Below are 14,640 nucleotides of genomic sequence, written 5' to 3'. Positions count from 1 at the left end.
ACCTAAATTGTGACATAAGAATCTGTCTCAAAGTAAGACCCGTTGCAGACGACCATGAGTTAGGTCAGTGTACTCTCTGGGCGTTTTCTGGATAGTACACTGACCCATTCATTTCCGTCAGCCCACACATGACTGTGTATTACACAGATCAGGCTGGGTTCACACCAATGTTTGAACTACATTTAAGGTTTCCATCCCCAAATCTGCTTGAAAATTTCAGCAAGCAGGACTTTTCTTTATACATTTTTCAGCACTTTTCAGGCAGAAAGTTTCCGTGGGTAACCACTTTTTAAGCGGATTAGCTTTCCATTTTTTGGGGTCCCCAAGCGGTCTCAAAGAGCACTTTCTACCTATACTAGTGATATGTGTTCAGTATCATTTATTGTGATATTAGTGTTTTTTTATGTGTACCATGACATAACCATGAGCATTATCCTTGTATTATGATATTTACTGCATCATCCCTGTCCTGTGTTGATAAAACCATGCATTGTAACATCTTTATGTTTGTTATGCCTGTTCCCTCACTGTGACAGCATTGTGTTAGTTATGTCTGTCCCCTCACTGTGACATCATTGTGTTTGTTATGCCTGTCCCCTCACTGTGACATCATTGTGTTAGTTATGTCTGTCCCCTCACTGTGACATCATTGTGTTTGTTATGCCTGTCCCCTCACTGTGACATCATTGTGTTTGTTATGTCTGTCCCCTCACTGTGAGATCACTGTGCTTTTTATCTGTGTACTGTGACATCATTGTGTTTGGTATCACTGCTATCTCTTAATTCATTGTGTGCATTATCCCCTTAAGGTGACATCACTGTTTTTTATTCCTGTACTGTGACATCACTGATCATAATATATTCATTTTCTCTTTACTGTGACATTGCTGGGTTTATTAACTCATTGCTGTGACATCACATTGGCATTATCCCTATGCATTAAGAAGTCTAAAATAATACTGTCTTCATGTTCTGAAATAAAACTGGTCATGTCAAAGTGGAACTTCATTATAAGTTTTGCTATAGTGCCTTATGGAAACCCCTGTCTTTTAGTAAATGTGCCACAAAGCAACAGGCTGTTTTTACTTCTCATTGTCAACATTTCACAGCGCTGAACTGTATACTGTCGCCATATATCACATACCAAATACAGAAAAATGCAAATAAAGAGTAAAAGAAGCTTGACCCTGAAAAGTTTCAATGATATTACTGCCTAGAAAACCCCTTCTCCTGATGATTACTACTCCACTCTGATCTGTAGAACATGTACATGAACATAGTTGAATTATGTTAGCATATGAGTTACTGTTAAAAGATGTGTGGCCTAGGTAAGATCATAGTGAACCACTTAGGCTATGAGATATATTGGGTAACAGAAGAAGTCAGGAAACTATGGTGATCTCCAGTAACAGCAATACCTGTGTAATACCCATTAAAATGAATTGTGCATGCAGTCCTAGCTGGAGGTAGTATGTTATAGTGCAAGAGGAGCAAATGTATTTATAGCTTTGTAGAAAAAGTTCTAATAAAACTTTTCTTTTATTCAATCCTCTGATCATTCTGGTTGAGCATCTAGTGGGTGGTTCTACCCAGCATGTGAAAAAGTATAGACAATGCACAATTTTAGAAGGAAGGCTGTCCATCATTGAGTAGGACCACCTACTGGACTCCTACACCCAGAAAGAGCAGCGGTTTAAACTAATAAATGTTATACTAAATCTTTTCCGACAAATTTGCCCAGCCCATACTGCTCTATAACATGCTGTCTGCAGATCAAACTGCTAGTTTGAAGTGACAGATTCACATCTGCTTAGTTCACATCTGCACAAGTTATAGTCATTTCTCTGCTCTAGAAGTGGAACAATAGAAATAATGGACTTGTGGAATCTCTGACATGAGGAGCACTGTGCGACTGATCCCACTGCCAATAATGGGGTCCACTGGATATCCATAATAGGGTGTCTTTGGCCAGTATTGTTGACAAAATACACATAGAGATTCATAATATATGTAAAAAGAACCTAACCCAATAGTGTATATACTGCACTGAAATTGCTTACCCTGGCGGCTCTGGAAGAATAAGGATCTTCAAATAAAGCCCAAATGCGGGGCTGCAGCCTTCTCCAGCGTCCAACCTTTCCATCAGGACCAACAACGTCCTCTATCCCAAGTCTTTTTCCCAAGTCCTCCTCATCCTCATCTATAGGCGGTGGCTCACCAGTAATCAGGTCTGGAGTTTCAAATATATCTAGTGCTTCCTCTGCATCTCGGTGCTGGCGATAGGTCATCCAGCAACAGGGCTCCACGTCCGTTTCATCAATGCCCCAAAATGCCAGTTCCTCCTCAAACAAGGGTCCACACACATCCGCTGGGCAGTGCAGCTTACCAGTACGATAATAGTTGAGGACATAAGCAAAGACCCCTGGGTGCCGATCAAAGAAGAACTCATTGCCGCGACAGGTGCCCTGGAAGGTGCCTGGAACCGGCTGCTGTTCCAGTCCTGGGTCGCTGTGAGAGTCGCATGCTAGTAATGCCAACCGGGTCCCGGGCACGGTCTTTAGAGTACTTCGATATGTTTCGTGCCTGGTGCCCCCCACGTTGAGGATTATCCTCTCATTCTCATCAATCTTGCCCATATCTCTGGATTCCACATGACGCGCATGAGTGGCAAGAGGAAGGAACCCGTGTTCTGCAGTGGTAGAATAGACAGTGAGGACACATATAGGGTTAAATCAAGGCAGAGCCTCTTCATTTCCTTACATACTGTAATGCACATATAGTGTCTAGTTTAATGGATACAACTACTTTGAGTAAACTTGTTGACCTCCAGTTAGTAAGAAGTTCCCTAGTTCCTTCCTAGCTGTCACTAAGCACCCTGACTCCCAGCTCATGTCACATACAATGTTCTGAGCATTCACCTTCTCCTAGTATATACCACATCCCATTTCCTACTTACTGTGGGTTAACATCCTATATACACACTAGTAAACATAGCTGTCTACAGGTTGTAAGCACAAAGCTACAGCCACAGAGATGCCTATTCACACATATATGTAACATGCATCTGTCTGCACAAAGACAAAGCTTCTCCATACCTCACACACAGAGCCAATAAAGTGCCAGTAATATGTGCCAGCCCCTCTTCATCCTCCCTGTAAGGATCAAAGGCGAGGATCGATCTTGAAGTGCAAACTACTTGTCTATTTTATGAATGGCTTTTCCTGCTCCAACTCCTAAAGGTTGTGACTCTTACATGTCAGTCTCAGTCCATTTCATGGAGAATCTTCCTCCTATGTCATCTGCTGGAAGGATGTCAGAATCACAACAGGCGGTAGCCATTAAATATATGAGCACAAACAAAGAATCCACGAGATCCTGGAGGATTTACAGAAACAAGTGTGTGATCCCAGCAATATCCAAGCAGAAGAGTGGAGAAGATCGTGTGGTGGCTCCAGGAGCTGGAGATGCTGATGATGTCTCCTTGCCAGCCCCCTCCTGATCTACAAGACAGCTGGAGGAAAGGAGCTGTCCTTTCAGCACCAGCACAGCCTGCACACACCCTCCAATGGTAACATCCCTCGCCCCCTCATCTAAGACTCATCTGCTCTATTTTAGAGAGCAGAGGGTCTGCCATCCCCTTCCCCATACAAGTGCTAAGCAGCTCTGCCTCAACAGTAAGACATAGTTTTATCTAGTGAGACAGAGGGAAAGCGTCACCTAGTTACAGGTGAAATCCCTGCTAAGTCTCCCAGTAGCTTTCTATCATGAAGACTCCTAGCAACCTGGGCTTGTAGCAAGGTTCACACTTACACAAATGCTTGGTGTGCACAACTTACTTCCAGATAAGATCTGCAGCTATAAAAGTGGAAATCTGGTGCACTTTACATTTCTATATATAAAAGACAAAGCCTCCCTGACATAACAGTTGCAGTCATTCAGCACTTCAAGTCCAGGAAAGCCTTCCAGGTAGAAAGGATTCTTCATGTCTTCTGCTCACACTGAATATATGTTTAGCTAATATGAATGGCATTGACCTATATCATACAGTTACACTTGGTTCTATAAGCCCGCACCCCCAGCCCCCCATTCTCATTAATAGTGATTGGACTGCCTCTAATCTGCAATTTAACCACTATCCTATGGGGCAAATGCCATAAATGGATGGGTAATATCTTATTTTTTGTGTGTATTTATTATGTATTTAAAGCATTCTATGATTTTTTTTTCTGCCCATGAACAGCCCTTTTAACCCTATACTGAAAGACCTGCAGTATGGAATTGTTGCAATTCCAAGGCAAGAATAGGAATATGTGAGTTTTCTGTTTGTTGTTTTCCTTCATATTGTGTTTGGTTAGTGCTCAGCTATATACTTTATAGCCTTTTGTGTAAAAATTGTAGAAAATATTCTGCTATTTTTATGAAAAGGCAGCAGAAATGGCACCTCTAAACACATCCATGCAATGTACAAGTTTCCTAGCATTCCTAGAGTCATAAAAGGCAAATTTCCTAGCTATGGAACATTTGGCAGTGAGGAGCAAGATTTATTTAGGTACATTTGGCATTCATCAGTTCTCCATATGGTTTGTTACACATCTTTCCCCAGAAGCTGAAAGGCAAATGTGCCTAGATTTGTTACAGCATGCAGGATTTCTCAGTGCATAAGTAGGCAGAAGTGTTAAATATAGCTTTGTGTAGCCTCTGACCCAGCTTTTCCCAACTCCTGAAGAGCTATTGTGTTATAATATGACCGTTGCGGATTTACTGATAAATTATTAGGCAGATTTGACCTCCTGAAATCTGGGAAGCCTGGAAACCTCTGAGAGCTGTGATGGAGGTGACATTGGCAACATAAAATACACACTTTGCTGGTCTGATACACTGTCTGTATCAATCATATGGCTTCTGGACAGCCAGTCAGTCTAGCAGCTACATAGTGTTGCCATTCAGGGTCCTGAAAAAGCTTAGTGACATGTATGTCTAGCTATATGGCATATTCAACACTATATAAGTTGGAATTCAGCAATCTGGGAAAGCAGGGTAAAAACTCTAAGAGGAGGAAACAAATGCATTTCATTAGAATAAAAGTACTACATGGTGTCATTCAAATTTGCCTTTCAGTAGTTTTAGAAAGCTGGGTGGCTTTCTTGTAGAACTGTAATAAAAGTCCCAAATATATGTGCAACTACTGCCACCCTAATGATACATGTGTATGTATATACTGTATTTAGTACTATTGGCCATCAGCATGATAGCTGCCTCCTTCAACTATGCCACTGGGACTCAGTAAGGTATAGTGGCTGGTATCATTATATGTGTACTACTGCTAGTACTACTACTATATGTGTACTACTGTTAGTACTACTACTATGTGTACTACTGCTAATACTGTTACTACTATATGTGTACTACTGCTAATACTGTTACTACTATATGTGTACTACTGCTAGTACTGTTACAACTATATGTGTTCTACTGCTAGTACTGTTACTATTATATTTGTTCTACTGCTAGTACTGTTACTATTATATGTGTTCTACTGCTAGTACTACTACTATATGTGTTCTACTGCTAGTACTGTTACTATTATATGTGTTGTACTGCTAGTACTGTTACTACTATATGTGTACTACTGCTACTACTGTTACTATTATATATGTTCTACTGCTAGTACTGTTACTACTATATGTATACTACTGCTAGTACTGTTACTACTATATGTGTACTACTGCTAGTACTGTTACTAATATATGTGTACTACTGCTAGTACTGTTACTACTATATGTGTACTACTGCTAGTACTGTTACTACTATATGTGTACTACTGCTAGTACTGTTACTACTATATGTGTACTACTGCTAGTACTGTTACTACTACTGATAACTAGGACCTGCATATCAACAAAATGGGCATGTAGTCCAAACCCACCCCACTCCTTGTAAGTGCCAGATTCAAGTGCACTAGTATTAGAGGGGTGAAAGGGTGTTGGAGAAAACATGGTGTTTTCCTAAGTGAAGTACATACTGGTTTTCTATTTTACTTTCAAGTTCTGAAATAGCAATTTGGGGCAAAATAATAGCAAGAAAATTGGTAATGTCATTTATGTCATTATGTTGTTTTCATTGGTATAGATTTTATGTTTCACAAGTCTTCCAGCAGTTGTTTTTTCATTCCTTAAAGTTAGGCACATGAGGGCTTGTTTTTTGTTAGAGAAGTTATAGCATTTTTGTAGTTTCAGAGATGTGATGGATGTTCTTGAGATTGAGACGGCAGGAAGTGTTTAGGGTTTGGATGTGTGGCTTGAAGGATAGGTCAGAGTCTACATTAATCCCATGGCAGTGGACCTGTGGGACTAGGGTAAGTGTGGTCCTGTTAACTTTGATAGATGTGTAGAGCAGCCAAAGATGATGAACTCCGTTTTCTCCATGTTGAGTTTGAGAAAGCAGGAGGAGAAAAAGGAGGCTACAGCTGCTAGACACTCTGGAACTCTGGACAACAGAGTGGTAATGTCTGGTCCAGAGAGATATATTAGAGTGTCATCGGCATAGCAATGGTATTGAAAACCATGAGATTCTATGAGTTGGCCAAGACCAAGGGTGTAGATGGAGAACAGGCTGGGTCCTAGGACGGAGCCTTGGGGGACACCTACAGAAAGAGGGCATAGCGAGGAGGTGGTATACAAGTGAGAGACACTGAATGTGTAGTTGATGAGGAATAGGGAGATCCAGGAGAGGGCAAGTCAGTGATGCCAAGGGATGAGAGAGGGAGGAAATGGTCAACTGTATCAAAGGCAGAGGAGAGGTGAAGGAGGAGGAGGACAGAGTAGTGACGCTTGGCTTTGTGCAGTTTCTGTGGAGTGATGGGGACTGAGAAGGGAGTTGAAGTTAGTGAATAGCTGCTTGGGATTATGGGATAGGGGAGATATAAGTGTAGTAAAGTAGACGTGCTTTTCAGAGATGAGTGTGTTCTTGAAGTTGAGAATTGCCTCTCTCCTTATACCTGATGAATTTTTAACATTGTTTTTCAGTATTTATTTTTATGGTGTACTCCATATGGTATAAATACACTTATTGCCAAAATATAAGAAGGCGTTATTGAAACAAAATGAACTTTGTAAGTGTAAATATAATGAAAATATATGTAAGTGATTACAATATTAAAGTGAAAGAAGACTCTAGGACCCTCTTGGGCTGCCTCTACCCTGGATACAAGATGAGATATGGTTAGGCACGAAGGAATACAAGTTCCATACATATCCTATTGAAAATTTGCCCATAGATGTTGCATCTGGGCTTGCATATCCTGCCCACTCATTGGATGCAAAAGCTGGAAAACTGGTCCCATAAATGTTTGGCGATAAATTTGGCAAATGGGCAAGCCAAGGAAGTGTTGCAATTTGACGGAGATGTTCCTAGGAAACCCTTGCTGTGTGTGAGGGAACATTGCCCTGAGAGGCAACATATGAGGCTCCTGGATGTCCTTCACATATGGCTGAGCTGTTTCTAATCAATGCTAGGTCACTGCTATTCCTGACTGTAATTTAGATGGTTTCCCAGATCATCGCACCAACAGTTGGAGCAGTGTGTCACACCACAGCAAAATCAGGATTGAACAGCTGTCCGCAATGACATTATACTTTTCCCCTAGCCATCACTGGATCCCAAACAGAACCTGAAATCATCACTGAAGACAATATGATTCCAGTCCATAGTAGTCCAGGTTTCTCATTCATGACATCACTGCAAATGAAGGTAACAGTGGCTGGCTGTCAATAGCAGGACACGTAATTTATTGCGCACATTTACTATGTGAAATAAATAGCATGAGATTTTATAGAACAAGTTGTTACAGATGTGGCAATACCAGTTATATAGAGAGTTTAATTCTTTTTTTCAATAATTAAACATTAGATAAGGTAAAAAAAAAGCTTTTATTTTTTTTTTCGATATAATCACTTAGATGCTATGATCAACATAGATTGTGGCATCTGAATGGTTAAACTACTGGATTTTAGCATTAATAAGCAACTTAATTAGATGCAGAGAGGTGATTGAATAATCAGGAGCTCATATTTTTCACGTCTATTCTGCTAAAAAAAACTTGATACCTTCATAAGTGACAATCAGAGAGCAAGTATGCTGTCTGATAAGAAGGATGATCATTACACACTGCCAGCAAGTTCTTCTAGACCCAAGGTTTAGTGTTCCAAATCACTTTGTTATAACTCAATACGCGGTCACATTAAATATAAACAAGCTTAATACTGACCACTGAGGCCAGTCAGTGGCTTCAGCGGAAGGGATCCGAGACATCACAGCCGACGAAGAGTTTCACTTCTAGAAGACACTGGACCACAGACCGTTCTGGGAGGACACCGGAGCACCGGGGACAGGTAAGTATAATTTTTTTTTCCACCTCCCCGGCCTATTCCAAAAATATTTTTTTTGCCTGGCCAACCTCTTCAAGGTTTAGGAAATGGATCTTTGCAGTTAAATTGTTTATTCAATACCTAGTGTAAATTGCATGCCCAGTAGAATACAGTACAGCTTCTGCTGGATCCTCAGTGGGCAATCATGGGCAGCAGGATGTATGCATGACAGAGCCTCACTAGAATGACATGCACCAAGGGGTGCTACTAAGGTGGAAAATTACAATATTTCTTCAAGGAGACATTTTTTAACAATACTTACAAAGTTACCCTAAAATAGATATAAAAAAATTTTTATTGCCATTTTGCCCTAGTTAGAAATATCCCCTTAGTCAGCAATGCCATTTATAGTTGGGCAGCATGCTGCCTGGTGTGTGTGAGTTGTCAGTCAGTATTCACACTGACCAGTTGTTAGGCTGTAGCTGCATTGGGGGGTTGGGTGGCTGGAAGCACACAGGGTTTGTTGGTCTCTGGCTAGTCCAGGAGTGCTGGCTAGCCAGTTAGTTTATTAGTGCGGCTGCTCTGACTGCAGAGGGCTCTGTGAATGGTAACAGAGCACACCTGGTCCTTTTATTTAGTTGGCAGTGACAGTAACTGTTGGACAGTGTTCACACCAGGTTGTTTAGCAGTCAGTAGCCCAGAGGGCTCCGTAGGGTTTAGTTGTTTTTTTTTTGTTTTTTTTTAATAAACCCTGCTGACCATAACACTGTGAGAGAGGAACAGAGAGATCCCAAAGGCTGTGCATGGGTACAAAGAAATGAGAACTCCAACAACCCTGCAGGTTGAGGGTGGGGAACATCAGTGTCCGCACAGGGATGAAGAGATTATTCATGGCTTGTAGAAGAAGAAATCAGTTCTAGGATAAATTGTGCTAGTTCAGCAGCTAGTCCACAAAATGTAGCCCATGTAAAAAGTTAAATAGGTTTTCTGTTGCAGCATTAAAGGGTTTTCTTGTGAAGATCTATGCACAAACACAATTAACACTGAAACACCATCAGTTTCCATAGACGTTAAAGTAAAACAGTTGTTCATAGACTAAGGATAAGACCACTAATATCATTTGTCAAGAGGACTATTGTTGACTGTTAGATCTTGATGAGAAAAAAAGAATCATAAGCATTGACATGTTGAATTAACATCTATCTATCTATCTATCTATCTATCTATCTCACTATATGATTATCTATCTATCTATCTATCTATCTGATTATCTATCTATCTATTTATCTATCTTTGTAAATTAATGACAAGAAGTCCAGTATGTCATATATCTCTGGTACAGAGAAGGTCCAGAGACATTTGCATAGATATTTCTGGATGACATTAGCAGCTCTTTGACAAGCTGGTTGAATAATTTTCACTGATTTATTTTAAATACTTTGTCATTGGTAAAGATTGATGCTTTGGATCACTGCCCATCAGATTAATGCAATGGAGGCTACAGTGCTCTTTAGCCAACACTTTGATCTCACTGTGATAAATATGTTTCCAAATATTAGTATACTTATATTTTATGGTAATTAGATTTTCATAGATAAATAAGTCAATAGATAAATTGTTTAAAGGAGTTTTCCAGTTTTAGAGAAATATTGAAAGACAAATATTATTTTTTTTTTTACTCTTGGCCTAGAAAATCACCAAACTGCATCATGTGAGTGCCATGACAGTTGGAAGAATATGAAAGAAAGTCTGTCCATCCACTCAAAAGCCAAGAGGAGGATGTCCAGGCAAAATTCTGAGCGCTACTGCACATCCCCAAGCGCCATTTTCTTGTGTGCTTTATTCCATTGTTCACAAGAAAATGGTGCTTGGGCATGTGCAGTAGCGCTCTGAAGGGAGCATTACTGCGCATGCCCGAGATTTGAAAGCACATGATCGAGACTAAAGAGAATGGAGGTGGTTACACCTACGGAGGAGGAGGGCATCACAGGAGCACAAGCAAAGGAGGGGGCGTTACAAAGGTATGACGCAGGGGGGTGCACGATGGCTTGGAGAACGCTCAGGGTGCACAGAGAGGTTCACCGATATATAAAAAAAAAACAAAAAAAAAACAGGGGAGGTCTTCAAAATCTAGTAGCACCACCTGAATAGTCTTTTTAAAGGCTATTCAGGCATATAACTATCTAAAATGATATTACAGATATAATCATATGATCTACTATAGTCAGTATGACAAGATACTGGAAATACATCACAGCTGTTTGATTTCTGGTATCTGCTTAAAGTTGCAGAGTATATAGTAAAATTGGAATATGTTATTCGAAGGCTATCAAAGTTCACCTTCTTTTCAAGATGAAAAAGGTCAGATTTCATTCCTTAAAGGTTAATCATTCTCTGTGACTCAGCAAGCGTGCCTCCGAGAAATATTGACAAAACACATGGAGGCTCAAACTCTTAAATCCCAATAACAGCTAAAGGCAGCAGACTAATAGGAAGAGAACGTCCATGAAACCTTATGCTGCACAGTCATGTCTGAAAAGGGATTGGATTTGCTGATTAATTCAGACTTATTATGAGCCTTATTTGTGACCCACAATTATATATAGCTCCCATGGAAAATGAATAGGCCAGATGTGTAGACATTGCAGATTTTATGAAAGTGGCTAATTGTCATTGTTCCGATAAGAACTACGATGTTCATCAAGAGGCCACAGATATCGTCACAGCCGCACTAAGTCAGAACATCTGTTGGTTGAAAGCAGCGTAATAACAATAATAATAGGAATAATAATACTATAATGTTGAAGTCCTTTATCAGAAAGAAAATGGAGCTCCCAGATATGAACACTGTGCAAAAAGAAAATCACATTAGCGGACTTCCTTTAGTGTAGGAATGAGTGCTTACAAATGTTTCTAATGGTCAACATTAGATTGAAGAAAGCTACACACTACCCAGCAACATCACACCCCTAGCTGGCACAAGGATAGCACACTTTCTAAAAAAAAAGGATATGTTCAGCAATTTGTCTACCCCTTCTTTCACCTTCTTCTCTCCAGCCCATACAGTCAGAAAGGTACGGCCTGGTTCACATCTGCGTTCAGTATTCCGTACGGGGAGTCCGCTTGGGGACCCCCGAATGGAAACCTATATGCATTAAAAAGCAATAAGCTAACAAACCACACAAACCATATAGACTATAATGAGGTCCATGTGTTTTTTTTGCTGCTTGGTGTCCACACAAAACATGCGGAGAGAAAAGTACTGCAAGCACCACTTTTCTCTCCCTATGTTTCATGCGGAATCCACATGGACTCCATTATAGTTTATAAGGTCCGTGTGGTTTCTTAGCTAACCACTTTTTAATGCGTATAGGTTTCCGTTTGGGGGTCCTCAAGTGGACTCTCCAAATGTAATTTCGAATGCAGATATGAATCGGGCCTAATAAGCAGCATACTGTGTTTCCCCGAAAATAAGACGTCCCCCGTAAAGTAAGGCATGGGGGAGGTTTTGTTAAATTGCCTAATATAAGGCACCCCCCCCCCCAAAAAAAAAAAAAAAAAAAGGCATCCCAAAAAAACACTGCAGCCGGCTGAACACTGTGCACGATGTTCCGTGTGCACAGGTATGCCGGCTGCTGCCTCTGCTGTGATACCACTGTTCCTGTAGGATGAGCTGAGAAAGCATTGTATACTGCAGGGAAACTACTCTCCTAGCTCATCCCACAGCAACCAGAACAGTGGTATCACAGCAGAGGCACCAGCCGGCTTTCCTGTGCACACGGAGCACAGCGTTCAGCCGACTGCAATGTCCACTAAGTTAGGCTCTCCAGTGCAACCGCCGGAAGCCTCACTAAACTCCGCTAAGTCCCGCCCACCACTTCCAATGCAACCAACAGCAGCACCAGCGCTGTTACAAACATGGGGAAAGTAAGTAGCATACCTCTCCCCCCCTTCACCTCCTGGACCACCTACATGACTGCCGATTGTCCCCTGCTACAGCCGCTGCATAAGATATCCCCCGAAAATAAGACAGGTCATATATTTCAGAAGATAATTTAATATAAGACACTGTCTTATTTTCGGGGAAACATGGTAGTACTATTTACATTTTATACATCAAGTAAAGATAATAAATGGCAAAATTCTGTAGATATAGTCTAATATTCAGCTCCATCAATAAATTCATATTACAGTATTAGCAACATATGGCTTATATTTCAGGCAATTTATAGGAAAAGATCAGGTAGCTTCTGTAATCGCATAATTATAGCACAGATGGATCAAACCATTTACAAGAAAAATCATTATACAGATAGGAACATGACCAAACACATAATCAAAGGGGAAGATCAAAAGGCAAATTGCTATGCAAGTCATATTGTAACTATAAAGCTCGCCATCTGATAAACTGAGAACTTGGTGTGGAAAATGAGCCAGAATGCAGATTTTATCATCAGAGTTTAGTAGGCTGATTTATCGCAATCTCAAGTTGCACATTTTTGAAGTTTCTTATGTTTCTCTAGTAATAAATGTGTGGATCAACAGTTTGAAAAACTAACATTGTTATGTGAAATTAACATTGTCATATGCCGTGTGAATAATTATAGTGAATATCATGTTAGGATATTAGAAATTTGTTAAAGGGAATCTGTCTCAAGTAAATTGGTTATAAACCTATAGACCTGTTATAAACCTGTACTTAGCATAGGTGATTATACAAGTAAAAGCGTATTTCCAAGTATGCCTGTGTTATTCTGCTTTGGAGCCCTATTTTCATATAAATTTGTTTTATTCATATGCAAATGAAGGGAATACAGCTTTGGGGATGTCCCATAGCCTAACTCTAGATTCCTGTGCAAAGCACTTTGCCCTCATTTACATATGAATAAAATGCCAGTTTACATAAATAACACAGTCATATTTGGAAATTGTAATTAGATTAATAATCAATTTACTAATAACATACTCCCTTGAAGGAAAGTTCACAAATATGCACACAGTGGTGAACCCAACCACTTTGCTGCCTGAGGGAGACGATCAAAAGACGCCCCACCCCCCTAGCGGCTGTGGAGCATGATAGAGATCGCAGGGGGCAGCTGTGGGGTATAATACAGGTTGCAGAGGCCGTTGTGGATAATAATAGAGTTTGCAGGGTGGCTGCTGTGGGCCATAATAGAGTGGCCCATGACCACAGTGGCCCCTGCCACCTCTATTATGCCCTACAGTTGCCCACCCAACTCAGAGACTCAGGAGAGGTGAAGAAACATAATAATCACTGTTATTTACCTCTCCAAGATCTGATGCTACTCCTAGCAGACTTCGGGCTAGTTTGGTAATGTCCCAGACGTTACATGGTCTGGGACATTACCAAACAGGCCTGAAGCCTGTGCTAGCAGTAACAGGCTGTAACTGCTTGCACATGCTTCAGTTCTGTATGGTAATGTCCCAGGCATCACGTGGTCTGGGACATTACCAAACAGGTCCGAAGCCTGCTAGGATTAACACCAGATCCAGGCAAGGTGAGTAACACTGTTTATTATGTTCCCTCACCTCCCCTGGGGCTCTGATTATTATACTCGGGGATCTGAAAAGACCCCCGAGTATAATAATTTTGGGAGTGGGTTCATGGCTGCCCCCCGCATCCTATAGCAGAAGGGGAAGCTAGGGGCGGCCATGAGCTGGCCCGGGGAGGTAGGTAAATATGCCACTACCTGCTGGGGATACTCCAGCAGGTAGCGGCCTATTAAATAATAAAACAAAAGTATTTACTTACCTACTTTGTGATCCCATGCCGCTGCTGCTTTTGCACCACCTCCTCTTCACCCGGCAAAAGATGTCTGCGTCTGAGCGTGATGACGCCGCCTGAGCTCAGATGCAGAGGTCCAAACTAGCACAGGATAGGGCTGATCGGATTGTTTTCAGAGCAGCCCTGTCCTGGGCTGGTTTAGGTTAAAAAAGTAAATAAATAGAAGTCCTGTGGCCGCTGCCCCCTCAGAAAGTGCTGCCTGAGGCGGCCGCCTCACTTCTCCTAATTAGAGGTGCAGCCCTGCATGTACATGGACAACCTAGAAAACCTCTTATATTAAAGGTGCTAGAACAAAGATAACCGTGATCTCTAGAATGTAAAGTTCCCGCAGTCTTGGCTACAGAATTGAGCAAAAAAACATGTTCAATGTTATAAACCATTTCTTTTCTTTCTCTATCCATCTAAATAGCCCTGAAATGGTGCTTGTATTCTACTGACAATGGCTGCAGGCCAACTGCTACCTATTAT

At 41.0% G+C, this 14,640-nt stretch overlaps 1 protein-coding gene across 9 annotated transcripts in view; it reads right to left on the bottom strand.

The window, feature by feature from the left end:
* KCNC2 (potassium voltage-gated channel subfamily C member 2) overlaps positions 1–3,541 on the bottom strand; it is a 206,675-nt gene extending 203,134 nt beyond the window's left edge. For all 9 annotated transcript variants that reach the window (XR_012716113.1, XM_075274350.1, XM_075274352.1 and 6 more), the window contains exons 1-2: positions 3,096–3,541; positions 2,061–2,689 (exon numbers count right to left, since the gene is read on the bottom strand). Coding sequence is in view for 8 of the 9 variants with exons in the window: in XM_075274350.1 (XP_075130451.1) it covers positions 2,061–2,636 (576 nt within the window). In the remaining variant the exon portion in view is untranslated. The remainder of the gene's footprint in view (positions 1–2,060; positions 2,690–3,095) is intronic.
* Between the last annotated feature and the right edge of the window lie 11,099 nt (positions 3,542–14,640).

The sequence above is a fragment of the Leptodactylus fuscus genome, chromosome 5 (genome assembly GCF_031893055.1).
Source record: "Leptodactylus fuscus isolate aLepFus1 chromosome 5, aLepFus1.hap2, whole genome shotgun sequence".
Classification (NCBI taxonomy): Eukaryota; Metazoa; Chordata; class Amphibia; order Anura; family Leptodactylidae; genus Leptodactylus; species Leptodactylus fuscus.
Note: the sequence above shows the minus strand (reverse complement) of the source record. Positions and strands in the feature narration are given on the sequence as shown.